Source organism: Cetorhinus maximus, chromosome 2 (assembly GCF_964194155.1).
Source record: "Cetorhinus maximus chromosome 2, sCetMax3.hap1.1, whole genome shotgun sequence".
NCBI classification, from domain to species: Eukaryota; Metazoa; Chordata; class Chondrichthyes; order Lamniformes; family Cetorhinidae; genus Cetorhinus; species Cetorhinus maximus.
This window is the reverse complement of record NC_135880.1, coordinates 47,389,572-47,416,223: the sequence shown is the minus strand read 5'-3', so window position 1 is coordinate 47,416,223 and position 26,652 is coordinate 47,389,572. Positions and strand designations below refer to the sequence as shown.

The following is a 26,652-nucleotide window of genomic DNA, read 5'->3' as shown; positions in this document are numbered from 1 at the left end:
GGCATCCCAAATATAGATGGTGGCTTTTCTGGCCCCTCTGCCATTGACACGAATACCTCCAGCTTCCAGAATGACAGAGGAGAGTCCTACATTGCGCAGGAGCCCCTCAGCAAACCGGGCCCTCCAGGCCTCAGGCAGCCAAAGGACGGCTGCCGAGGTTATCCCAAGCCTTGGAGCACCAAATCAGCAACCTAACTCTACCTCAGTTGACAGCGCAGCTGGAGCACCATGTAGCAACATGCGTAAGAGATTTAAGAAGAGCACTCAGCTGCACTTGGGGCTCACGGGTGAAGAGAGTGTCAAATTGTGAAGCCTCGTGTTTCTATTGCCATTTAATATGGATTAATGTGTTGGTTGTATGTCTCCTTCCATGTTTCGTAGCCCTATGGCACTTCAGTTATACTCTGGGTCCCTTGAGAGTCTGATTGTGTGGATGATGCCATATGCAGTCAATGCTTCCCCCCTTGTCACTGTGCAATGTGCAACTGGCCACAAGGTGATGGAATGGTAAACGAAGGAAGCAGGGCTGCAGAATTGATATGGATCCAACAGGTATTAAAATTACGTGAAATACCTGTGTATTAGCAAGGTGGTAATGTCATTGCACTAGTAATCCAGGGACCCAGGCTAATGCTCTGTGAAAAGGGTTCAAATCCCACCATGGCAGCTGGTGGAATTTAAATTCAATTAATTAATAAATCTGGAATTGAAAACTAGTCTTCATAACGGTGACTGTGAAATTATCATTGATTCTCATAAAAACCCATCTGATTTACAAATGTCCTTTAGGGAAGGAAATCTGCCAATCTTACCTGGTCTAGCCTACATGTGACTCAACCACAGCAAGGTGGTTGACTCTTGAGTGCTCTCTGAAATGGTGTAACAAGCTACTCAATTGTCTCACCACCACCTTCTCAAAGGCAATTAGGGATGGGCAACAAATGCTGATTTTTGCCAGCGATGCTCACATCCCAAGAAAGAATAAAAAATAACTTCCTTGTGCATACCTCATTGTGCCTTGCCTGTGGTCCATGGGGTTCCTCATCTTGCATCAACTGGTAAGCTGTCTCCCCCACAACCTCGTCATTGGTGGGAGGCATCATGATCCAAAAGAACTTCATTGTTCAATGCCTCCCTCCTTTGCAGCGCCAGGTTGTGCAGTGCACAGCAGACCACCACGATACGCAAGACCATTGCTCAGGCATACTGAAGGGCTCCACTGAATCGATCAAGGCGCTGCAGTTGCACCTTCAGAAAACCTATGGCCTGCTTGATGGTTGCTCAGCTTGTCCTGTGGCAGGTGTCTTACCTCTTCACTTCACCCATGCATGTGCATAAGTAACCATGTTCTTAGTAGATAGCCCTTTGCTCCTTGAAGCCAGAAAAGCTGTGGCCCCTAATACTCCTGAAGTATGTAGTTGTTATGTGGCTTTTTCCCATGAATTGTGCACATACCTGAAGGATCTATCTGCAGTGATCACAAAGCAGTTGTAAATTGAGAGAGTGGAAGTCCTTCATCTTGGTGAAGGCCTCTGGCTGATGGGCACATGCGTGCAGTTGATCAAACCCTGCACTAGGGAGAATCCAGCAATGACCCCTAAACCAATGGCTGTCTCAGCTTGACTCTCCAGATCAACCAGAAATGCACATAATAACTGGCCCTCTTGAACAGGGCATCAGTCACCACCTTGATGCACCCATTAGCTGCAGACTGTGAGATCCCCAATGTATCTCCAATGGATTCCTAGAAAAATCTGGAGATGTCGAAGTTCAGAGCCAAGGTGATCTTCAGCACCACTGGCTGTAGTGGCCACCACCTCATATAGGGCTCAGCTCATCCTCCAGAATGGCACACAGATCATCCATGGCCTCTTTGGAGAGGTGCAGTCTTTGGCAACACTGCCGCTTGGACACGTGAAGATTGCTGAGCCTCTGAACGTAGAGCCTCTCTAGAGGGTAGCCTCTTCTGCACTCGGCTGGCTGGTTGTGTGCCCCTCTGTGCCCTACTCCTGTGTCCATACCCCAAGGCAGGCCCTCCTGTTGGCCTGAGGATGCTGACCTCCAGCTGTCTGTGGCTGGACCTCCCTCCCTCCCTCTCTGCTCTTCCTCCTCCTCACCAGAGGCCCCAAAGCCTGGGTGAATGAGGCCCATGGCAGGTGGCCTCTCTGTTTCCAAGGCCTCATCCATCCACACCCCTTCATCCTGTCTGTTTCACAGCCCAGATTGCACTCTGGCAGCACACCTCCACAGTGCAGGTACTTTTCCCCACCTCCTACATTCATTTGCCAGTGACTGCGTTGCTCCACCCTCCGTGACACACCACGTTGGCTATCATGATGTCTGCTGGATGAAGTCAGCACTGAGCTCCTGCTTGCTTGCCCCCTCCATTACCAGGTTGGTCTCTGAAGCCCTGTGGTTCCCATGCACCATTTGTAAAATTCAAAAACCTTTGTAAAATTGCTATTGGACATTTAATTGCGTTCATTACCTTCCCACCATGTTCAGGCACAATGTCCTCCTCCTGCCACATCTGCAGTGATATGACGTTGAGCTTCCATCTTGATATGCTTCTCCAGCCTAAGGATCCGGAAAATCGAGATCGTAGACATGTAGCAATCCAGGCAATCTCAGATCACCCAGCAGTGTTCATCAGCTAAAAGGGATTCCATTCCAATTGAAGTTCAGCTAGTATGTAATTATTGAAAGATCATACACGGTGGTGCAAGATACACAGAAAGCTGACATGATTTCTAAGTTCTGCAACAGTTAAGTCTCTCACTGACATTCGCACCTCCAAGCAGAGTCATTGGTTGGCTCCTTGGAGACAAAGATACCCCTATGTGAATATGGACTGATGACATCTGTGTGGAGCCCTAGCACTGACACACAGGAAAGGTACAACAGAAGCCACATGAACACAAAAGTGGTCATTGAGCAGGTCATCTTGGCACTGAAGATGCGATTCTGGTGCCTCGACAAATCTGGAGATTCTCTTCAATATGCACCAGAATGATAGTTGTTTGCTGCATCTTGCACAACAGTGCAGCAGAGAGGACTGGAGCTGCAGGAGGAAGCAGGTGATGACTGCTCTGCATCTTCAGAGCAAGAAAAGGGGAAGCAACAGGTGGAAGAGGAGCATGATGTGGCCATCGTACATGCAGCCACAAACTTGGCTGTCCGGGACATATGGAACAACCACATTCAGGCATGCTTCAGCTGGTGTGAAGCAGTGAAGTCATCTGGCATACCAATTCAGAATCCACTGAAGCCCGGTACAAAGCAGTCCCAAAGACAGCAATCCATCCCCCTCATTGTCATCTTCACCAGCACCCTCTATTCTTGTCATACCATTTTCCTTAAGGTTGAAGGCCACTAGATAGATGACAGGCAGCAACTGGGATGACTGCACAATAGAGCTTTGAAATAAAGTTTATGGTGCATAAACGTTGACAATAAAAGTGATGCATTAACAAACGTTTAAAAACCCAAGTGAATTTTTTTCATGAAACTACAATGTCTCTCTCTGCCCTTTCTTACTGCTCATACCTAATGCTAATCCTGTGGCTTCAGCAAAGTTAGAGGCAGGCTATTCATTCCCCTGCTCTGACTGCTGATGTACTCTTGGCTGATGTTCTCTGAGGGCCCTGCAAAGAAGGGGCAGACTCAGCCTTTGAGGTAAGGAGCAATATGTGGAGCCCTGACTGAGGGGAGGAGGAAATGGGGCTAGGGGGAAGGAATGGGACTGAGATCTTCCCTTTCTCCATCTTCCTGCTGATGACCCACTCACAGTTCCCTGCTATCCAAGAGCTGGAGAGCGCTTTGCTTCACTTAAGTGAGGTACTGAACAGCCAAGGCGAGGCTTTCCTCCATCCTAATTAAGCTGGCAAACTGAGTGTTCAGGCCTTCGGTCAGGGCAGACATACACTTGACTGCCTGCTGTGTTTGATGCCCCATGCAGATGGCCACTCTATCCATGGATGTGGCCATCAATACAAAAGGCTCAAGACATCATGGCACTCATGCTCGAGACAGACTCTTCTAATCTCTCTCCCATCATGCGCAGTGCCTCTGGAAATGCTAACAGAACCTCTGCTGCTGCTCAAGAATAGTCCTCTTGGCTGATGAACCCTGAAACGCAGCATCTACATCCAGCTAAGCAAAAACCCTCTGATGGGGAGTGTCCACAGTTTGTCTCTGTCTCCAACACCTGCTCCTGCTCACTTGTGATATGTAGTTCACTATTGACAACCAAACTACCTGTCTTGGAGATCCTACTGAGTTGTGTGTATCTGAGCTGGTGAAAGGTTCGCATGTGCCACATGAGTGTTCCCCAGAGTGCGCGACTTCTTCTATGAACTCCCCCTCAGCACCAGCTCCTGGGTGATACTTGAAAGATCTGTGGGAAATGAAAGATATGAATTAGAACTGACGAGGTGAAACGGTTCAAAGGCAACATTATGCAGATCATACTTTAGTAGCTGCTGATACCAAGTCAATCTGAGTGAGTGTTGTGTGTCATATGCCTGTATCATATTTCATTCTTCTTCAGGTATCTGGGAGAACCCCGAACTCTCCATCACAATTGGCCATGCATTCTGAAACTCTGCTTATGTGAGTCATCCTCTACAGTGATCAGGGGACAATGACTGGAGGGCCACTCTCTCTTCTCTGTTTCTTTCTGGTATTCTGTGCTCTCTTTAACTTCACGGAGAGAAAAGAGAGTTGATAGTCTGAGAAATGAAATGTGTTGATGGACAACATTTGTGGAGAGTGATTGTGAGGAGTGGCTATAAAAGGGCAATAAGGTGAAGGTGAGTATGAGTGGTGACTGTTCAGATGGGGATGCGAGGAAGTACCTCAAGAGAGAAGAATGGTTAGACCTGCAAAGTATCTTGGTCTGAGGAGTGCTGGGGAGGTCAGAGTGAGAGAGTTTACATTTGAATGTGACATGTCACTCACCTTTCCTGTTGTGGTCAATGAACATTTATGGCACTGTGCCTATGAGTAGGGGATCACACCCAGCTGCCCACCTCATCTGGCACTTCCAGCTGGGTTTCAGAGGCAAACTTCTTCCTTCCATGTGCTGGGAACAATGGGCTTGATTTTCATCCATGAGGCAGGGAGCGGGAGTCAGGAAATTTCCCTACTCAGCACGGCTGTCTCGGGAGAAAGTGCTTGCAAAGGTGGGATTTTCGTTCCAGGGTGGGAGAGTCGGGGACGGGTGTGTACTGGAGTTGGGTCTGCTGCCCTCGGAAACAGTGCAGAGGTAGCCACAGGGGTGCGGTGGCATGCTGATTAAAAGACCTGGCTTGGTGCTCTGGGACTTCATCCCAGTTACAATAGAAACAATAGAACAGAAAATAGGCCTCAGCCCTCACATCCCCATGCCCCCGCCCCCCGACCGATCACCACACTCCCCATACCCTCTCCATGCCAACTCGTGCGAGGTCATGGCGAGGAGGATATGGAGGAGCTGCATGTCTCCTCCAATGAGGAGGATGCTGACAGGGATGAGGTTCTCGCACTGGCTAGACGAGGCAGGCACACTCAGGAGGTCCTCATAGCTGCCAGATTTGTGGAGGACAATGACGAAATGGAGTGAGGTGTCCCTGTATATCCTCACATCGCAGTTGTGAACGTTTGACTCCAGTCTGGCTTATCTCAGCGTCAGTACCCTCTGAGAGAATGCTCCTGTCATGGAGATGCAGTGGAGGCCCTAATATTTGCTAGATTCCAGGAGGACGATGACAACATGCAGTGAGGACACTCCATAGATCTTCACATAGCCTCTGAGAGTGTCTAACTCCTGTCTGGCCGAGGGCAGGTTGCTTGCACTCCATGATCAGGGCCATCTCAGAGATGCAGCCATGAAACTTTAGACGTGTCTGATGCTGTGTCCGCCTTCAGCACCTCAGCCCTTCAGGAGCTGGTGCACAGCATCACTGGTCACAGATGCTGGTGTGATGGGGGCCAGCACCACCTTAAAGGTGCTGAGAGCACAAAAAGAGAATGAGAGAACTCTGTGGTGCCTGCCCACTATATTCTGGCAGCAATGACCAGCACTGCCGAGGTGCAAGCATCAGTAATGTTTCCAAGGAGTGTGAGGCTGAACCATTACTGTGGTCTGAAGGCCACACACAGCACAGGACTGAGGACTGAGACACCTGCCTTTTATCTTGTGCAGAAAGGTTTCACATCTGAGTGACAAAAACACTGCTCATCAGAACAAGGAGCCATAGGCAGGGAGACATTCTTGGGGGTTTATTGAAAGTAATGAACATTATGTACAAGTGATTAACACTCATGCCAAGCTGTGCAACTAATTCTCCATAACTGTCCTAACCCTGCTGCTACGATGGAGTTAAGCCCGAGCAGCAGTGCAGGAGCGACGTCCTGGACCAAGGTCTCCATGGCGGCCGCCATCCTACCAGTGTTGACTTCGGTGCGTTGCAATGCCGGCGCTATCACCTCAGCCTGAAGACAGATGGACTTCTCCATCGGGCCTTGCAATCTGAGGATCATCCCTCATTGATGTTCCCGAGCTTGCCTTTGCAGCTCCAGCAACTGTGACATGACAAGTCCAGAGGCTTATCATCTGACTCGGACTCAGCAAAGTTCTGGCCTCCAGCAGTCCTCTTGACTGCTGGGAATCTGGGAAGTCCCTGCCTCTGCATTCTGTGGATCAGAAAGTGCGATGTGCTCACCAGATTGTGGTCCTGAGGCTACTCTAAAGCTAGGTCGCACAGATGTGTGTGTCTCTGCGCTGGTGGGGGGTGTGGGTGAGCACGGTTACGGGACTTCATGGAGGGTGCCTTCAGATTCCTCTTCGGAGGTTTCCTTGGAGCTTGCTTGGAGGCTCGTGGAACCCGCCTGCTGCTTCCCAGATGTGCCTGCAAAAGCAAGGAGAAATAATTAGTGCATCCCAGTGGCCTGTGAAAGAGGGCACATCACTCACAGCATGGTTATCTGATGGATGTTGCATTGCTTGATCCTCACTTGGTCAAGCAGCGCCGACCTCACCGTCAGCACAGGACCAGTCCCGGTCATTGCTGGCCAGCTGGATGGCTCTGTTTTCAAATTCTGTCAGAACTTTGAATCCCAGCATCCCTCCACCTGTCTGTGACCTTTCTCTCTTGTTGTGAGCCTGTTTGTCCTGCATGGATAGAGGTGGGGAAAGTGTATCAGGATGCCTGCCGGGCCAGATGATAAGTATGCCTGGCCTGTATGGGTGGTAAGTGGTCCCATGGACAGGATGAGGACAATGATGGTGTGTATGGAAGAGTGAATGGTGATGTCCCTTGCACTGGCAGTGAATGAGGGCCCTGTGGGTGTGTGATGGGTTTCTGAGTTGGGAGTGATGAAAAGAATGACTTACCCTGGCGGAACGGAGGAGATCATTCATCCTTTTGCTGCACTGGGTGGCTGTCCTCTTCTGAAGAGCGTTGGCACTGACCACCACTGCCACCGCCTCCCAAGCTGGATTGATGACATTGTTACTCGTCCTGCGGCCAGAGCGGGGTTAGAGCACATCCGGGTGGGCCTCCACGGCATCCGGCAGTTACTCGAGGGACCCGTCGTTGAAGCGGGGGGCAGCAGTCTTTTTGCCTTTGCAGGCCATGTATCCCAGGTAGCAGTGGTGAGCTGGTGATGATGAGTGTTTTGTTGGCGGCTGCCTTTTAAAGATGGTGGCCGGCGTGATGCAACAGCGGGGTGATGGTGAGCGTGCGAATGAGAGCCTGCCCACCATGGAAACAGCGTGTTTCGCGGGAGTGAATACATAATAAGGTGGGCTTGAGAATATACAGCGTGAAAACCCACCATTTTCATTGGCGGGTAGGACTCCATTTTACCCACCCGCTACCGCACTTAGTGCGATTGTGGGAAATTCTGCCCAATGTAACAAAAAGAACCTTCCACTCTCTTTATGTATTGCACCCTTATGGAACATTAAGGGAAATTTCATGAGATTTAATGTCAATTAGCTATTACTTAAGATAAGATTGTATAACCTGTGACAGAACATTAGAAATAATTTCCTTCAAGGATCATATTTTTATTGTATTGTTTATTTTCTGATAGATTTGTCGGTGTGTGCCTACTGAAGATGGTTTGGATGTCCAGGCATCTAGCCAGTGGTTGGACTTTGCACAACAAGCCATTGCCGGTGCCATTGGAATACCTGTCAAGGAGTAAACAGATTTTTATTTCTTAGCACATCGTGACTAACTTGCTACAATGACTTTACAACACTTATTAACAGTAACATTGACATTGTGCGAGACAAGCTTTAACATAAGCACTGGGTGAAGTGTGGCATACATGCTTAATCTTCCACATCATAAGTTATGTTAAACTCACAAAAACATTTCTAACAGAAAATACATAAAGAGACTGTGATATGGCAGTTGCAGTTACCAGGCTACTTTTATCTTAAATACACATTTCCATCACCATAAAGACTTTCCAATGTGTGTGGTAACTATATCCACCTATAAATAAATATAATAGCATGCTGTTATTTTTATTTATTTCCTTATTTACTTCCCCATGTTCTTTATTCCCTTCCAAGTGGATAACTTCACACTATTCCACACTGTATCCATGCCATGTACTTGCCCATTCACTCAACCTGTCTAAATCGCCTTGAAGCCTCTTAACACCCTCCTCATCACTCACATTCCCACCAAGTTTCATGTTGTCGGAAAACTTGGAAATATTACATTTGGTTCCCTTATCCAAATCATTGACATAATATGGGACTCAAACACTGATCCCTGCGGTACCCCACTAGTCACTGCCTGTCACTCTGGAAAAAGACCCATTTATTCCTACTCTCTGTTTCCTGTCTGCTAACCAATTTTCAATCCATGCCAATATATTACCCCCAATCCCATGTGCTTTAATTTTGCACACTAAGCTCTTATGTGGGACCTTATCAAAAGCTTTCTGAAAATCCAAATACATCACATCCACTGATTCTCCCTTATCTATTCTGCTCCTACTCCAGTAGGTTTGTCAAACATGATTTCCCTTTCACGAATCCATGCTGACTTTGTCTAATCCCGTTGATATTTTCTAAGTGTCCTGTTATCGCATCCTTTATAATAGACTCTAGCATTTTCCCTACCACTGATGTTAGGTAACCGGTCCATAATTTGCTGTTTTCTCCCTCCCTCCTTTTTTAAATAGTGGGATTTACTCACGTATTAGCCAAAATGATTATAGGATTTAATCATTGGGGAATGTTTTTCTTTTCACAGCATTGACATCACAACTAAGCGTTTGGGTGGAGCTTATGGAGGTAAAGCTACTCGTGCCAGCTTAGTAGCTTGTTCTGCAGCAGTGGCTGCAACAGTGCTTTGCAGGTAGGATTTGGCTGAATACTGTATAAAATATACCATTGACTTCTCCATTTGTAGCTTATAGAAACTTGGCAGAACCAGAAAGAACATGTAACACACTTTTTATTCCTCCTTTGTGTGCATATGTGAATGCAGCATATTAAAAGCTAGGATTGTTCTCCGAGCAGAGAAGTAGGGTAAGAGGGGAATTAACAGAGCTGTTCAAAATTAGATTGGGTTTTGATGTTGTAAATAGGACAAATTGTTTCCATTGATATGTGGTTTGGCCATCAGGGACACAGATATAAGATATTTGGCAGAAGAGAAAGAGGGGGAGATGAGATGTTTTTTAATGCAGACAGTTATTTTGATCTGAAATTTGTTACTTGAAAGGGTAATGGAAGAAAATTCAATAGCAGCTTTCAAAGTTACATACTTGAAAAAGAAAAAAATTGCACTGCCTTGGGGAAACAGTGAGACTAATTGGATAAAAACTTGATCTTGGGAAATCTGCACTTTCTGGAGATATCGTGGCCAATATGTTTTGCTCTACCAACATTGTTGCAGAATGTGTCTTTGGCCTCTTCACGCCTTCCTCCCTGTGCCAGAAGACCATCCAGAGAGCAGGATCCACTGAAATCCCAGCAATTATGGATCTCTGCCCAAACTTTAATTTCTACTGTTCCCAAAGCTGCCAGAAACTGACATAAAGCAGGCCAAAAACCTTCCTTAAAAACACAACATTGGACGAGTTATGTGTCTGATAACAAAAACTCAATTCCAAGACATCTTAAATACTATAGCTGGCCAAACTGATAGAATGTCTTGCACTTAGAACAGCACAATTTCCATTTCTTCACATTTTAAAAAAAGAGCAACATCCCAAACCTTACCTGCATAGACCTAGTCTGTGTACCACCCAAACCAGACAGGAATTGGTAGCTGGACAGTGTAGGACGTTTGGCAGCTGGAAAATGGTTGGAAGGAAGTTCGGGAGGGCAGTGGAGCAGGGGTCCAAATCCAGGGCTGGAGAGTCCTAAACGTACCTTGTGAGTCCAAAGGAACGCTCCTGCTCTGAGAGGCGATTGTGTGATGGACTCTTCACAATCAGCAAGGCAATACTGACAAACTTCACAACTATGTAAGGATTCTGATTGATGTCTTTTTGAATTGTCCTGTTTAAGATGACAGTTACCTTGTTTAAGGGGACAGTTGCAAGACCAGAATAAGATAGAGTTGCATCATATTTATCACAAGAGTGCCTCACTATTTTAGACTAAGTCACTACTCTAGGATCATCTTGGAGGGCATGGATGCCCAAGGTTCTGTTTCTGTGAAGCTTTTTGCCTTCTCAATTCCATTTACCCTTTTCAATCCCTTTTATTTATCTCACTCACATCTGACAACAAGTGCAAAGAGATCATTGATTTCTTTGCCTCGAAGGTTGGGAATGCTGTTGCAGTTGCCTATTCCGCTCTTGAACGTTTCTCATTCTCCCTCTGCTTGCAACCTCCTCTGACCTACGTTAGATTCTTATCACTCTGCAGGTTCCTCAATTACAGGATCATGAGATATCCTAACCAGATCATATCTTCAAACTACATGTTGTATCCATTATCAGGACAATATTTTAATCTGCTAACTTTGCCTGTAATCACTCGGCTGCATTAGTCCAATGCTGCCCTTTCTGACCTCTGAAACCCCTCACTCCAAAAACTCCAACTTACTGAAAATGCTGCTATCTGTTATTTTGTCTAGCAATAAGATTCACTTTCCTGTTGCCCTTGGCCTGTTAATCTACACTGGCTTCCTGATCAGCAACATATTAAACTCTTCACCTTTGTCTTCAAATCCTTCCAAAGCTTTACCCCATTCTACTTTAGCAACCTTCTCCAGCTTCACATCCCTCCCAAATTCTTTGGCCCACTAATTTCTAAGTGATCTCCCTCCCTTTGCCCCAGCGTTAGTGGAAGAGTGTTCAGCTGCTTCTGTCGCATTCTCTGAAATTCTATCCTCCACTTTACCATATTTCTGTCCTCCTTTAAAAATGTTAACCCACCTTTTCAACTAAGCTTTCAGTCACCCCTCCTAATTCCTCACTTCACCGTTTAACATTTTTTCCTTGTTTATTTCCATATGTAAAGTGCTGTGGAATGTCTTTGTCAAAAATTCCACATAAAAATGGTTCTTACTTTATTACTCCTGTGAGATTATAGGGTCATTTTGTTTTCCCTCTGTTGAACCCACTGGTGGCTAACTGAGGCACTATGTGATATATGCACTTTGCTTTACCTAAATACAACCCATTGGAGAATGTAACTTGGCTGGTAAGCAGCTTTAATTGAAGAAGGTAAATCAACCTTTATTTGAACTAATTTTGAAAGAATTTCTGATTAACATGACCTTTTGGGAAATACCTAGTTAGGAACAGATGTGTAGGTTCTAATGGTAACATAAAATAAAGAAAATAGAAACACAGGAATAGAATCAGTAGAAACAAAGATAATCGAATATTCCGTGGAAAGTGACGGTGTCTGTGCGGCTGTGATCAGGGACAATTGTCACCTCTGCAAAACAGCTAGCTAGGACTGGAAAGTGAAAGTGGATAAATAGTCCAAAGTCATTAGCTTCAGAGATTGGGGGAATATTTTTGTAGAACTTCCCATCTGAAGATCAAATGGGTGGAGTAGAGTTCACAATTTGGCAGATTCTCTAAAGTCTTCATTCATTCACTTGTGCTCTGCCCGAAGGTAGGTCCTTGGCTCATTGTCTGCTGATGGTTCATCGGGAAGCAAATCCACGCTGCTGGCATTACTCTGAACCATGTGCTAGTTTTCTAACTAACTGAGCTAACTGACCCTTCTCTAAGGTCTATTGAAGTGTTATTCTTCGTTAATCAGACAACTTTTTCTTATTTTGTGCTTTCTAAAATGTGGTTACATTGTTTCTTACAGACCTGTTCGATGCATAATGGACCTGAGCACCAACATGAAAACAATTGGCAAGCGCCATGGTTATATTTTCAAATACAAGGTTAGAGTTCAAATATCACAGAAGGCTTGTTTTTATACCAGCTTTGCTAAGAACCAGAATAATCTAATAATGTCTATAACCAAATTATAAAAAGGTACATGTTGAACAATTAAAAGTGGAACTGAATTTCAGAGATAGATCAAGCATCATGTGGAAATATATGACTTTTTAAAAGAAGTGTTTTTCCAATGAAATACTTGGGACAAATAACGACATTGCATTTTGGTAAGGAAAGTAAGGAAGATCACCTGTTACTTGGAAAATAACAATCTAAATGGGGCAAAGGAGTGAAGGAATCTGGGAGTACAAATGCACAAATCACTAAGGGGAGAATTTTCTCCCTGACGGGTGGGAGCGGGCACGGGTGGGCGTGCACCCGATTGTCGCCCACGATCGGCAGCGTGCCGCCATTTTACGTGGGTGGGCCAATTAAGGCCCGCCCAGCGTGACGCGCACCCATAAGCACTGAACGCTCCCTATGCGGGTGGGGAGAGGAGGGCGAGCCGGGGCCTGCACTCACACATGTGCGCGAAAGAGCGCAGAAATCTCCGAGGAGCTGCCTCAGGGAGATTACTTTGCTTATGAAAAACTGAAATAAAGAAAAAAAAAATATTCACACATGTCCCCTGATGTGACAGTATCACATGAGCTGGGACATGTCAATGAATTTTAATAAAAATTTTCATTACATTTATTAACCCTTCATGAAACCTCATCCCGCCCGTGGTTGAGGTTCCATGAAAAATGCGAAGGCCGCCTGGGCTCTTCGCCTGTCTGCCAACCCTGAGCAGCCCTGTTAATTACTTCATTTGCTATTTAAATGGCCTTAATAGACCTTTGACAGTTCAGTGGGTGTGCAGCCAACTCCGCCGAACTGAGGATCAAAATCAGGACGCATGCCCGACGTCACCACGTGTCATTTTACACTTCGGCGAGCAGGGCCCACCCCCACACACCGACCAGAAGATTCAGGTCTAAAAGTTACGACGCAGGCCAATAAAGCCATAACAAAAGCAAACGAAGCCTAAGGATTTATTTCTTGAGGATAGAATTGAACAGTAGCGAAATTATGCTAAACTTGGTTAGACCACACTTGAAGTACTTTATGCAGTTTTGGTCACCACATTTTAAAATGGATGTAGAGGCACTGGAGTGGGTGCACAAAGATAATACCAGAAGAGAAGGCTGAGGTAGGTTAAAGGGCAGGAGAGATTAAATGACGAAGATGTCATGGAACACAAGACAAAGGAACTGGCAATGATAGTATTAAGCTTTGGTCCAGAGTAGGTGTTAATAGCAGAACACATCTGCTATTAACACATCATTAATAGCAGACCACCGACTTTGGACCAAAGCCTTAGTCTATTATACTATTATTACCACTTCCTTTGTCTTGTGTTCCATGACATCTTTGTCATTTAATCTCTTCTCTCTCTAGCCTATCCTGACCTTCTATTTTGCTCCACCTGCCCACCCCTTTTTATCAGCAGCATAAAAACCCATCATATTTCTAACTCTCTCCAAGAAGAGTTATATTGGACTCAAAACGTTAACTCTGCTTCTGTCTTCACAGATGCTGCCAGACCTGCTGAGTATTTCCAGCATATTCTTTTCTTATTCAGGAACTCGGAAAAAAACTTCTTTACCCAGAGAGTGGTGAGAATGTGAAACTCGCCATCAGAGGAGTAATTGAGGCGAATAGTATAGATGCGTTTAAGGGGAAGCGAGGCGAGCATGAGGGAGAAGGGAGCAGAAGGTTGTGCTAATAGTTAGTGAGGAAGGATTCGAGGAGCGTCAATTAAAGCATGAATGCCAGCATCGACTGGTTGGGCTGAATGGCCTGTTTTTGTGCTGTTTATTCTATGTAATTATTGCTTTTTAAAAATATATTTGTAATACAAAGCCTCATTTGAGCAAATACTGTCCACAGTAAAGGGGCTCTCTCACACAACTAGTAAAGCTTTCAATAAAAACAGAAAATGCTGGAAAAACTCAGCAGCTCTGACAGCATCTGTGGAGACAGAAACAGAGTTAATGTTTCGAGTCTGCATGTGCTGTTAACTCTGTTTCTCTCTCCACAGATGCTGTCAGACCTGCTGAGTTTATCCAGCGTTTTCTGTTTTTATTTCATATTTCCTGCCACCACAGTATTTTGCTTCTATCTTAGTAAGGCATGCAGCCTAGTGATCTGGCTGTAATACAACTGCATTACAGCCTGCAGTAATTAGGTAGTACATCTTAAGATAATACATTGAGCAGAAGAATATTGGCCCATCCACCCAATTCTTTCAAACCAGATTTCAGTTTCCTTGTTGTCAGCCTTGAACTTGTAGCCTGTATCCCATTTCCAAATAGTAATTCAGCTAGTCATTCTTTAAAACCTCTCATGATTTCCTGTTGTTACACCCCATTGGTTATTTGTTCCACACTTCCATCACTTTGCAACTATAAAAAAAAGTCGCCTAATTTTTCCATTTTCTTTTGGCACTACAATCTTTAAATATTGCCCTTTAACATTAGTCTTTGAATCCTGTGCCTGTCAGAAAAATTTTTCAAGATTCAAAATCTCCATATTGGTGACAGTATTACAGATTTTCAAATCCCGCCTCATCCTTCTCTTAAATTGAATGTAATACTCCAAATGTGGCCTCACTAAGGTTAAATATAACTGCAAAGTCATTTCTTTCAGCTTATTAGTCTTGTCTTTAGTTATCTTTTCCAATATTTCATTTGCTTCCTTCATTGCCTATAAACATTGAACCCATGGTTTAATGGCCCATATATCAAAATTACCACATCTCTTTCAAGCACCGTTAATGTAATAATCTCAAATATATAATCGTGGGCTGATGCACTTTTGCACGCCCTTTGCCAAGTAGACGTGTAGTCCACTCAGACAGCTATAAATCTGTCACAATGAATGGTGCTTTAAAAAGGCAATTCTGTTGTTTTGTTCCAGGTGGGGTTTAATGAGGATGGTACATTAAATGGTGTTATCATTACTTACTACTGTGACAATGGAAGCAGCCCAAATGACGATGAAGTTGGACTGGCCCTCGTCTTTTCTGATAATGGTAAAGTATCTAATTTAGAAATGCAGTGTCAACACATTATCAACATTTGAGCCTTGAATGATAACTGTTGATTCCTTGAGTACCTTAATCTGTTAACAAAGGGTAATTTATTTGAGCTAACTAAAGCTGTCATCTAGTTCATCTACAATGCTGAATAATATTTGAATTTTAGAATTAAAATTTTTTAAAATAAAATTTGAATAAACCAAACTGCGCTATTGCATGGCAAAACTTGGCCTTCATTGCTTAAGTGCGTAAGGTAGTTAACACAGGAAATAAATTTCCATTCTGTCTTAAGCTCTTGAGCCGGATTGTCATCATTGGTTCAGGTAACATGAGTTGGGCCATTTCCTGAAGTCATGTTCCAGAAGTCTGATTGCACGCGCATATTATTTTCACCCCAGGGAGTCAGGCCCGTTGCAGGCCCGAGGTGGAAATGGAGGCAGGTAGATACCAAAGCCAGCAAGTTAGAAGAACCCACCTTCACTCAGTGAGACGTCGGCCCAGTTCTGTAGATGATTGTTGGGACCCTAGCCCTCACCGCCAACCTCCTCACTCGCCACCCAGCCCCTGTGCCTCATCCAGACCCCCTTATATTTCCCATGCCTCCGTATTTCTTTTGCCACCTCCATGCCCCCATGTCCCTCCCAGCTAAAAAGCAGGGGGGACACCTGCCAATGATCCTGCAGGCTACACAACCGCAACTGAACACAGGAAACAGTGTTAATTGCCTTCAGGCAAGGTTTCTGCCCCTTTCTTGGGAGGAAGTCCTGCCTTACAGAGCTGCTGGCCAATCGGATGACTGGCAACTCTGTAGTTCCAGCAGCACCAGGTGGGAGCGTTGGCCATTGTTGGGACTACAGCTAGTCCTGACGAAGAGGAGCCCAGTCTCAGAAGTAAGTCAGTCTCAGAAGTATTGCCAGGGTCTGGTGAAGGGGGTTGTGGGACTGGGTTTGAGAGGCCAGCGGGGAGCATAAAAGGGGAGGTATGACCTGGTGGGGGAGGAAGCGTGCACCCGATGGATGCAGGGAGCCAGCAAAGTAGCCCCCTCCCCACCCCATCCCCACCACAACTTGCCAGACACCAGCCCACACAACTAAAGCTTCCAAACTTCCCCCGCTGTGGGTTAAATACCACAGTGGCCCGAAGCCCATAAGTGGCCATTAATTGGTCTGTTGTGCTGGCCTGTGACTTTGCCACTGTGATTTCTGTCTCCCTTTCCACATCCAGAATTTCTACTGAAAGCCTTGGAAAGACAAATCTTCATACAAAACATACAAAATAGGAGCAGAAGTAGACCATTTGACCCCTGGAGCCTGCTCTGCCATTTATTAAAATCATTGCTGATCTGTGATTGTTTCAAATTCCACATTCCCATCTACCCCTGATGACCTTAAATTCATGTTAGGCAAGGGAATCAATGTACTTCCGCCTTAAAAATATTCAATGGCCCTGCCCTCCACTACTTTCTGATTGAGAGAGTTCCAAAGTCGCACAACCCTCTGAGAAAAAAATTCTTATCTCTGTCCTAAAAAGGCGACCCCTAATTTTAAAACAGTGCCCCCTCGTTCTGGACTCACCCACAAGAGGAAACATCCTCTCCACATCCACCATGTTAATACCATTCAGGATCTTGTATACTTCAATTAAGTCACCCCTCACTCTTCTAAACTCCAGTGGAAACAAGCCCAGTCTGTCTTAACCTTTCCTCATATGACCCGCTCATTTCAGGATCAATCTAGTAAAAGCAAAATACTGCAGATACTGGAAATCTGAAATAAAGACAGAAAATGCTGGAAAAACTCAGCAGGTCTGAAAGCGTCTGTGGAGAGAGAAGCAGGGGTTGACATTTCGAGTCCGTATGACCTGGCTCTCTCCACAGATGCTGTCAAACTTGCTGAGTTTTTCTAGCATTTTCTGTTTTTGTATCAATCTAGTAAACCTCCTCTGAACTGCCTCCAACGCATCCATTTCCTTCCTTAAGGAGACCAAAATTGCACATGGTATTCAAGATGTGATCTCACCAATGCCCTGCATAACTGAAATATAACATCCTTACTTTTATGTTCAATTTCTCTCATAGTAAAGGATAGCATTCCATTAGCCATCTTAATTACTTGCTGTACCTGCATACTAACTTTTTGTGACTCGCACTGGAACACCTAGATCCCTCTGCAGCTCTGAATTATGCAGCCATTCCCTATTTAAGTAATATTCTGCTTTTTTATTCCTCCTGCCAAAGTGAACAACTTAACATTTCCCACGTTGTACTCCATCAGCCAGATTTTTGCCCACTCACTCAACCTATCTATATCCATCTGCAGCCTCCTTATGTCCTCTTCACAACACACTTTCCTACCTATCTTTGTGTCATCTGCAAATTTAGCTATCATACCTTCACTCCCCCCATCTAAGTCATTGATATAAATTGTAAAAAGTTGAGGCCCCAACACAGACTACTGCAGGACTCCACTCGTCACATCTTGCCAATCAGAAAAAGACCCATTTATGCATACTCTCTGTTTTCTGCCAGCCAGCCAATCTTCTATCCATGCTAATATGTTACCCCCTACACCATGAGCTTTTATTTTCCAGAATAACCTTTGATGTGGCACCTTATCAAATGCCTTCTGGAAACCCAAGTACAGCACATCTACAGGCTTCCCTTTATCCACAGCGCATGTTACTCCAAAGAATGCCAATAAGTTGGTTAAACATGATTTCCCTTCTACAAAACCATGCTGACTCTTCCTGATTACCTTGAGTTTCTCCAAGTGCCCAGCTATAACCTCCTTAATGATTGATTATAACACCTTCCCCACAACTGTTGTCAAGCTAACTGGCCTATAGTTTCCTGTTTTCTGCCTCCCTCCCTTCTTGAACAGAGGGGTTATATTTGCTACTTTCCAGTCTGGTGGAACCTTTCCAGAATCTAGGGAATTTTAGAAAATGAACACCTACACATCTACTGCCTCATTAGCCAGCTCTTTTAAGACCCTAGGATGAAGTCTATCAGACCCGGAGTCTTGTCAGCCCACAGCTCTATCAGTTTTCTCAGTACTGCTTACCCAGTGATTGTAATTTCACCAAGTTCCCCTCTCCCTTCCATCTCCTGATTTACAGCTATTACTGGAATGTTTTTGTATCCTCTATAGTGAAGACGGAAGCAAAATATTTGTTCATTTAATCCACCATTACCTTATATACTATTAACTCTCCATTGTCACTCTCTAGAGGACCGACACTCACTTTACTTACCCTTTCCATTTTAAATACCTCTTGCTATCTGTTTTTACATTTCTAGCTAGCTTCCTCTCATACTCTAATTTCTTATTCCTGGTTTGCCTTTTAGTCATTCTCTGCTGTTTTTTTATATTCTGCTTAATCATCTGTTCTGCCACTCATCATTGTGCAGTTATATGCTTTTTCCTTAAGTTTGATGCTTTCCTTAACTACTTTAGTTAACCACAGATGGTGGGCCTCCCTTTAGAATTCTTCTTTTATAGTAGGAATATACTTATTCTGAGTATTCTGAAATATCCCCTTAAAGGTCTGCCACTACTTCTCTATATTGACTTATCCCCTAGCTTAGTATCCCAGTTCACTTCAGCTTGTTCAGCTTTCATGTCCACATAGTTGCCCTTATTTAAATTTAAAGTACTAGCCTTAGATCCTACTCTTCTCCCTTTCAAACTAGATTTAAAATTCAGTCATATTGTGGTCACTGCTACCTAGGGGTGCCTTCCGAGGTCATTAATTAATCCTGCCACATTACACAATACCAAGTCCAGTATAACCTGCTTTCTGGTTGGTTCATGAATGTGCTGCTCTAAGAAACTCTCTCGAAAGCATTCTATGAACTCCTCATCCAGGTTACTACTGCCAATCTGATTTTTCCACTTTATATGTAGATTAAAGTCACCCATGATTATTGCTGGCCCTTTATCACCACCACCCAGTATTTCTTCTTGTATACTTTGTCCTACATTGTGGTTACTGTTAGGAGGCCTGTAGACTACTCCCACTAGTGATGACTTTCCCCTGCTAATCCTCATCTCCACCCAAAACGATTCTACATCCTGATCTCTTGAACCACGGTATCTCTAATCATTGCACAAATGCCATCCTTGGTCAACAGTGCTACCCTTCCACCTTTGCCTAGCTTCCTATTCTTCTTCAATATCAAATACCCCTCAATAATCAGGTCACAGTCCCAGTCCTTGTCATCCTGCAGCCATGTCTCCGTAATGACTATCAGTGCACATTGAAGTAAATAAATATGATCTATCAATTCATTTACTTCGTTATGAATGCTATGCACATTCAGATACAGAGCCTTTGGTTTTGCCTTTTTGTTATCCTTGTAACGCCTAAACTTGACTATTGGTATATTCTTAGGTTCTATCTCTCTACCCCTTCCTGCTATTCTATGACCCTTATTTCCCATATTACTGTTATGGTCTCCTGCCTTGAAACAACCCCCTGATTTGCCACATTTACCCAAGCTTAATCCCTCACCCCGCCCCTTGTTTAGTTTAATGCCCTCTCTACTTCCTAGTTATGCAATTCACAAGAACACTCGTTCCAGCACAGTTCAAGTGTAGACCATCCCAACAGTACAGCTTCCACTTCCCCACTACTGGTGCTAGTGCCCCACAAACTGGAACCCACTTCTCCCACACCAGTCTTTGAGCCATACATTCATATCTCTAATCTTATTTGCCTTATTCCAATTTGTGTGTGGCTCAGGTTATAATCCAGAGATTATTACCTTTGAGGTTCTGCTTCTTAATTTGGTACCTAGCTTCTCATACTGACTATGCAGAACCTCCTTCATTGTCCTGCCTATGTCGTTGGTACCTACATGGACGATGACAACTGGATCTTCCCCTTCCCACTGCAAGTTCCTCTCCAGCCCTGAGCAGAAGTCCCAAAAACTGGCACCGGACAGGTAACATAGCCGTCTGGACACTCGGTCTTTGCTGCAGAGAACACTGTCAATCCCCCTCACTATATTCTCCTCTACTACCACTACATTCCTGTTTGCTCCCCCACTTAAATTACTTCCTGTACCGTGGTGCCATGGCCAGCCTGCTCATCCATCTTGCAGACCTCACTTTCGTCCACACAGGTTGTGAGCACGTCAAATCTGTTTGACAATTGCCAAGTCTGAGGCTCCTCCACCACTGGCTGCTCAGTTCCATTACCTGCCTCATTCACGTCCACATCCTTCTGTCCCTCATTGCTGACCAAAACAGGTGACCCTATTTTAAGAGGCATGACCATCTTCTGGAACAAAGTGTCCAGGTATTTCTCCCCCTCCCTTATGTTGCACAGTGGCTGCAGTTCAATTTCCAAATCAATAATCCTGATGCGGAATTCTTCTAGCTGCTTACACTTTTTGCAGACGTATTTGTCCAGAATCTCCTTAGTGTCCAAAAGCTCCCACATTCCACAGTGGCAATAACACTTGTCCTGCCATTGTTACTTAAGTTATTTAGTTAACTTAATTTAATTATTCACTTAATTAACTTAGGATAATTCCCATGTATACCACATTTCTTTCCCCCATGCACCGAATTCCTACGTGAACCTAATTCGCTACTCACTCAGTCTCCATTTCACTCCGACATAGTTACCTGCCTCCTCGTGTGCCCCTTACTTTATTGTTAATTTTAAGTGTTATGTTTGAGATGCAACTTTAAATTGGGGAATCACGCCACCAGTTCTTGAGAGGTTTTATATTAAGTTAAATGAAGCATTTTATTAATTTACACAAGTTAAATATATACACATGTGGCTACAAATTATTATGATCATAACTTTTAACAAATTCCCAAACTAATCTCTATTAAGGTAACAGCAACCCATAGACTTAACCAGACACCAGGCAAAGCATTTTCACCTTACAAATTCAAAATGAGGTTCTTTTCACTTTGATTCCTGTGGAGACAGTTGGAGGCTTGCAGCTGCTTTTGGTCTCACATTGCCTCTTCTCTATACACACAAAACTGCTGAAGTTACACCTAGCACAGCCCATTGAATGTAAATTCTCACTGTATCACCAGCCTCTTTGAACTCCACCTTTTAACAATAAAACCTCTTTCATATTGCCAATTTTATTGGTAATATAAACATATTGCTCGGTATCTGCTAGCTAGGTGGTAGGTTTCACCCCACTTCTGGAATGCTCTATTCAAAAAATGCAAATACGCTCTACCTCTCTGTTGACATCTCAAAACTAGTACACATCAAAGCACCCAGACTACCTGCTTTTAATCCAATTAAGATACACCCACAGACTAAACCTCTATTTTAAAAGAAAAATATTCGCCAATATTATTCTACGCATTAATAGCTTCATGACAATACCGGTTGGGTTAAAATTGCCCGCACCCAATATCACCGTGCCATAAGATACTACTGGCATTCAGCACTGTGGCAATTGCAGCTGCCAACACATTTAAACAAGCTTCTTTCCTCTCTACATTTGTAGTTAAGAGTTAAGTCAACTATGAAAATTCCTTACTGGCTTCAGTCAGTTTAAAGCTTTGATGTGTTCATAAGTAGAAATAAGTCTTCCTTTTAAAGCATTTAAAGTATCAATTAAATTTTAAATGCACTAGCAAAAAGTTATATTGTCAGTTTTCTGATGTAGTTCAAGGTGTGGCCATTACCCTTTCTTTCTCATGTCAGATCCATGACCTGACTCCTCGTTTCTCTTGCAGCATACAAGTGTAAGAACTGGCAGCTGACCCCTGTAGCAGTTAAAACAAACCGTGCAGCCCACACATGGTGCAGAGCTCCAGGTAATAGGAATTGTTTTATTTTGGTTCATGTGTATTGAATGGATAAAAGACCCACAAATTGTGTGTTCAAGGGATAAACTGAGGCCACTGTATTAGCTACGTCAATGTATGGAGGTATGAGTGACAGCTAGGCAGTTTGCCACTGAGGAAATTCAGAAACAAACAGGGTAACTATTCTGCATGCCCTGGTAGTTGATTTCAGATTTTTCAGTTGTGGATGATAGTTGATGTCCAGCGTGGGAATAATTGAATTCGGGAGGACAGAAAATAATTTGAAAGAAAGAAATGTTTTCTTTATTTGCTTTAAATTAATCTGCAATGTGTGACATGCTTCATGCAACTAATGAAACCTCAGAAAGATTTGCCCTTAGTACAGTTCTATGTCACTCAAGATGAAGTATATTCTCAGATTAGAGTGAACGAGTATGATATACTGTTTTGCGAACGACAATGACCATTTCAAGGGTGATAATCAAATAGATTATTTTAGCTTTATTGTGGCAATATAGCATCCTGAAGATGGAAGTTGCTAGTCTTAAGACTATCGCCTTGCTTCCTTGATCTACTATTGAATGCCTACCCAAGATAATTTCAGTATTCAGTGTTATGCGCAATATTGCACAATATTGCAATGTCCTCCTGACTACCATCAAGCTTAAGCTGACAGTTAACCACAATTCACGAGAAATGGAGAAAATGAGTTTCAGCATTTCCCTTGGTATCCAGTATTGCTTTAGGTAAATGATAAAGCAGTAGTTAACTAAATTTGTGTTAGTACGGACTAAATTAGAATTCAACTCCTTATTAAAGTTGGAACTAAAACTCAAGATAAAGATAAGAATTAAACTAAAATTACAATTATTTGCCACAATCATTCAGTGAATGAATGAACCGATATTCTGATCTTGCTAATGTGGTTGAGGGAAAGATCTTTGTCTAAGACGCAGAGAGAACTTCCTGCTTGTTGAATAGACCCATTTTAGCACAAATTTTCATCTGAAAGGCAGCACCTCTAACAATGCAGCACTGAAATGTCAGTCCAGATTACATGTTCAACTCAGCTGTGAGACGTGACCATAATATTCTGTATCAGAGGCCAGAGTTCCAGCAAGTTGACACACAATTATAAACTTTCTGCTTATACAGGTTCAATGCCCAACATATTTGTCATTGAAACAATTCTGGAACATGTGGCCAAGTTTCTGTCATTGGATCCAATCAGAGTAAAGCAGAAGAACTTGTATGCTCAAGGAGACACTACACCAATGGGCTTCGTCCTGCCCTACTGCAGCATCCAGGAACTTTACAAATGTGAGTTCTAAGCTATATAGGATGGATTCTGATTCTGTGACAGCCTATTTATTGTCTTTAGTAACTGAAGCAGTGAGTGTGAAACTCTCTATAGCTTTGCACGTGTCTTTCTGACTACTCTCTTTTGACTTCTGTAACTCTCCATCACTGAGTCCCAATGAAATAGTTGGACAGCCTAAACACAATCTAAAGGCGAATTTTGAGAATCCCCAAAGGCCCTTTAACACACATTACTACTGATTTGGCAGTCACATTTAAAGGGTATCACTCCCTCTCTCTCTCTCTCTCTCTCTCTCCCTCTCTCTCTGTTTTCTGAGCATGGCATGTTAACAATAAGGTGGTTTCACTATTATATTTACAGTTGTTCTTCATTTGTTTCTGGTTGACATAGTGCTAAGTTTATAATCCAGAACTACAGGAAGAAATGGTTTTGCAATGGAGCCTCAAGTTGCTGGAATGGTGAAATTCACCCCATTTATACTGGAACAGAGTTTACACATTTATAATTTGCAGCTGTATTTTCTGATGTTTGGACTTTTCATGCTGACTGAGATAGATCTATAGCGGTCATTAGGGAGAAAACACATTGGTGGCCTTAATAAGCCAGCCAAGCTATTCAACATATCAATGGCCAGAACAGACTTAAGCATGTTCCTCCAGAGGAGGCAAATATTGTACCAGAAATCTTTGTTAAAACATCTACCTTTCGTATTTCCTGGTGCAAACCACACGATCTTAGTTAGTTTCCAGCCTTTCAAAGAAATCATAACTGTCGCCTTTGCCATCTTTATAAACTTAAATATAGCATAACAAATCTGAGAGCAGGTTATCTGTCCAAGTTCTCAGTCGAACAGTTGTGTAGTTTTGTGGGACCAATTGTTGGGGTGAGAGGTTAAAAGTAGAATTAGTGGAAAATTAGGGATGACCTGAGGTATGATGGTGGTGATGAGTCTCAGAATCTGGAACATATTACATCAACCTGCCAATGAGATCTATTATGGAGGCACCTCAATTCTCCATTTGTCATCTCAGGGGGTCATTGAATGAATAACCAAACTTTTCATGTCATACAGGTATGATGTGGTGGGCATCACGGAGACATGGCTGCAAGGGGATCAGGACTGGGAGCCCAAGGATATACACCCTATCGAAAGGATAGGCAGGTTGGCAGAGGGGGTGGGGTTGCTTTGTTAGTAAGAAATGAAATGAAATCGATAGCAAGAAACGACGTAGGGTCAGATGATGTAGAATCTGTGTGGGTAGAGTTGAGGAACCGCCAAGGTAAAAAAAAAACCATAATGGGAGTTATGTACAGGCCTCCGAACAGTAGTCAGGATGTGGGGCACAAGATACACCAGGAGATAGAAAAGGTGTGTAAGAAAGGCAAGGTTACAGTGATCATGGGGGATTTCAATATGCAGGTAGACTGGGAAAATCAGGTTGGTAGTGGATCCCAAGAAAAGGAACTTGTGGAATGTCTACAAGATGGCTTTTTGGAGCAGCTTTTGGTGGAGCCCTAGGGAACAGGCAATTCTAGATTTAGTGATGTGTAATGAGACAGATTTAATAAGGGAGCTTAAGGTGAAGGAACCCTTAGGTTAATATGATAGAATTTACCCTGCAATTTGAGAGGAAAAAGCTGGAATCAGATGGAACGGTATTACAGTTGAATAAAGGTAACTACAGAGGCAAGAGGGAGGAGCAGGCCAGAATTGACTGGGAGATGAGCCTAGCAGGAAAGACAGTGGAACAGCAATGGCAGGAGTTTCTGGGAGTAATTTGGGAGACAGCAAAAATTCATCCCTAGGAAGAAGAAGCATACTAAAGGGAGGACAAGGCAACCATGGCTGACAAGGGAAATCAAGGACAGCATAAAAGCTAAAGAGAAAGCATATAATGCGGCGAAGAGCAGTGGGAAGCCAGGGGATTGGGAAGCCTACAAAGACCAACAGAGGACAACTAAAAAAGAAATAAGGAGGGAGAAGATTAAATATGAGGGTAAACTAGCCAGTAATATAAAAGAAGATTGCAAGAGATTTTTTAGATATATAAAGGGTAAGAGAGAGACAAAAGTGGACATTGAGCCGCTGGAAAATGACGCTGGAGAAGTAGTAGTGAGGAACAAAGAAATGGAGGAGGAACTGAATAGGTACTTTGCGTCAGTCTTCACGGTGGAAGACACAAGTAACACCCCCAAAGTTCAAGAGAGTCGGGGGGCAGAGGTGAGTATGGTGGCCATTACCAAGGAGAAGGTGCTTGGAAAACTGAAAGGTCTGAAGGTGGATAAATCACCTGGACCAGATGGATTACACCCCAGAGTTCTGAAGGAGATAGCTGAAGAGATAGTGGAGGCGTTAGTGGTGATCTTTCAGGAATCACTGGAGTCAGGGAGGGTCCCAGAGGACTGAAAAATCGCTAATGTAACCCCCCTGTTTAAGAAGGGAGTGAGGCAAAAGATGGGAAATTACAGGCCGATATGCCTGACCTCGGTCGTTGGTAAGACTTTAGAGTCCATTATTAAGGATGAGATTTCAGAATACTTGGAAGTGCATGGTAAAATAGGGCAAAGTCAGCATGGTTTCATCAAGGGGAGGTCATGCCTGACAAATCTGTTACAATTCTTTGAGGAGGTAACGAGCAGGTTAGACAAATGAAAGCCAATGGATGTTATCTACTTGGACTTCCAGAAGGCCTTTGACAAGGTTCCGCACAGGAGGCTGCTCAGTAAGATAAGAGCCCATGGTGTTAGAGGCAAGGCACTAGCATGGATAGAAGATTGGCTGTCTGGCAGAAGGCAGAGAGTGGGGATAAGGGGGTCCTTCTCAGGATGGCGGCCGGTGACTAATGGAGTTCCGCAAGGGTCAAAACCACAACTTTTCATTTTATACATTAATGATCTAGATGAAGGAACTGAGGGCATTCTGGCTAAGTTTGCAGATGTTACAAAGGTAGGTGGAGGGACAGGTAGTATTGAGGAGGCGGGGAGGCTGCAGAAGGATTTGGACAGGTTAGGAGAATGGGCAAAGAAGTGGCAGATGGAATACAACATGGGGAAGTGTGAGGTCATGCACTTTGGTAGGAAGA

At 43.8% G+C, this 26,652-nt stretch overlaps 1 protein-coding gene across 1 annotated transcript in view; it reads left to right on the top strand.

Annotated features, from left to right (window-relative positions):
- LOC144694130 (uncharacterized) overlaps nt 1-26,652 on the top strand; it is a 220,675-nt gene that overhangs the window by 139,829 nt on the left and 54,194 nt on the right. The window contains exons 18-23 of the mRNA XM_078564486.1: nt 8,080-8,189; nt 9,261-9,365; nt 12,296-12,374; nt 15,334-15,448; nt 22,177-22,257; nt 23,404-23,568. Of these exons, the coding sequence (XP_078420612.1) occupies nt 8,080-8,189; nt 9,261-9,365; nt 12,296-12,374; nt 15,334-15,448; nt 22,177-22,257; nt 23,404-23,568 (655 nt within the window). The remainder of the gene's footprint in view (nt 1-8,079; nt 8,190-9,260; nt 9,366-12,295; nt 12,375-15,333; nt 15,449-22,176; nt 22,258-23,403; nt 23,569-26,652) is intronic.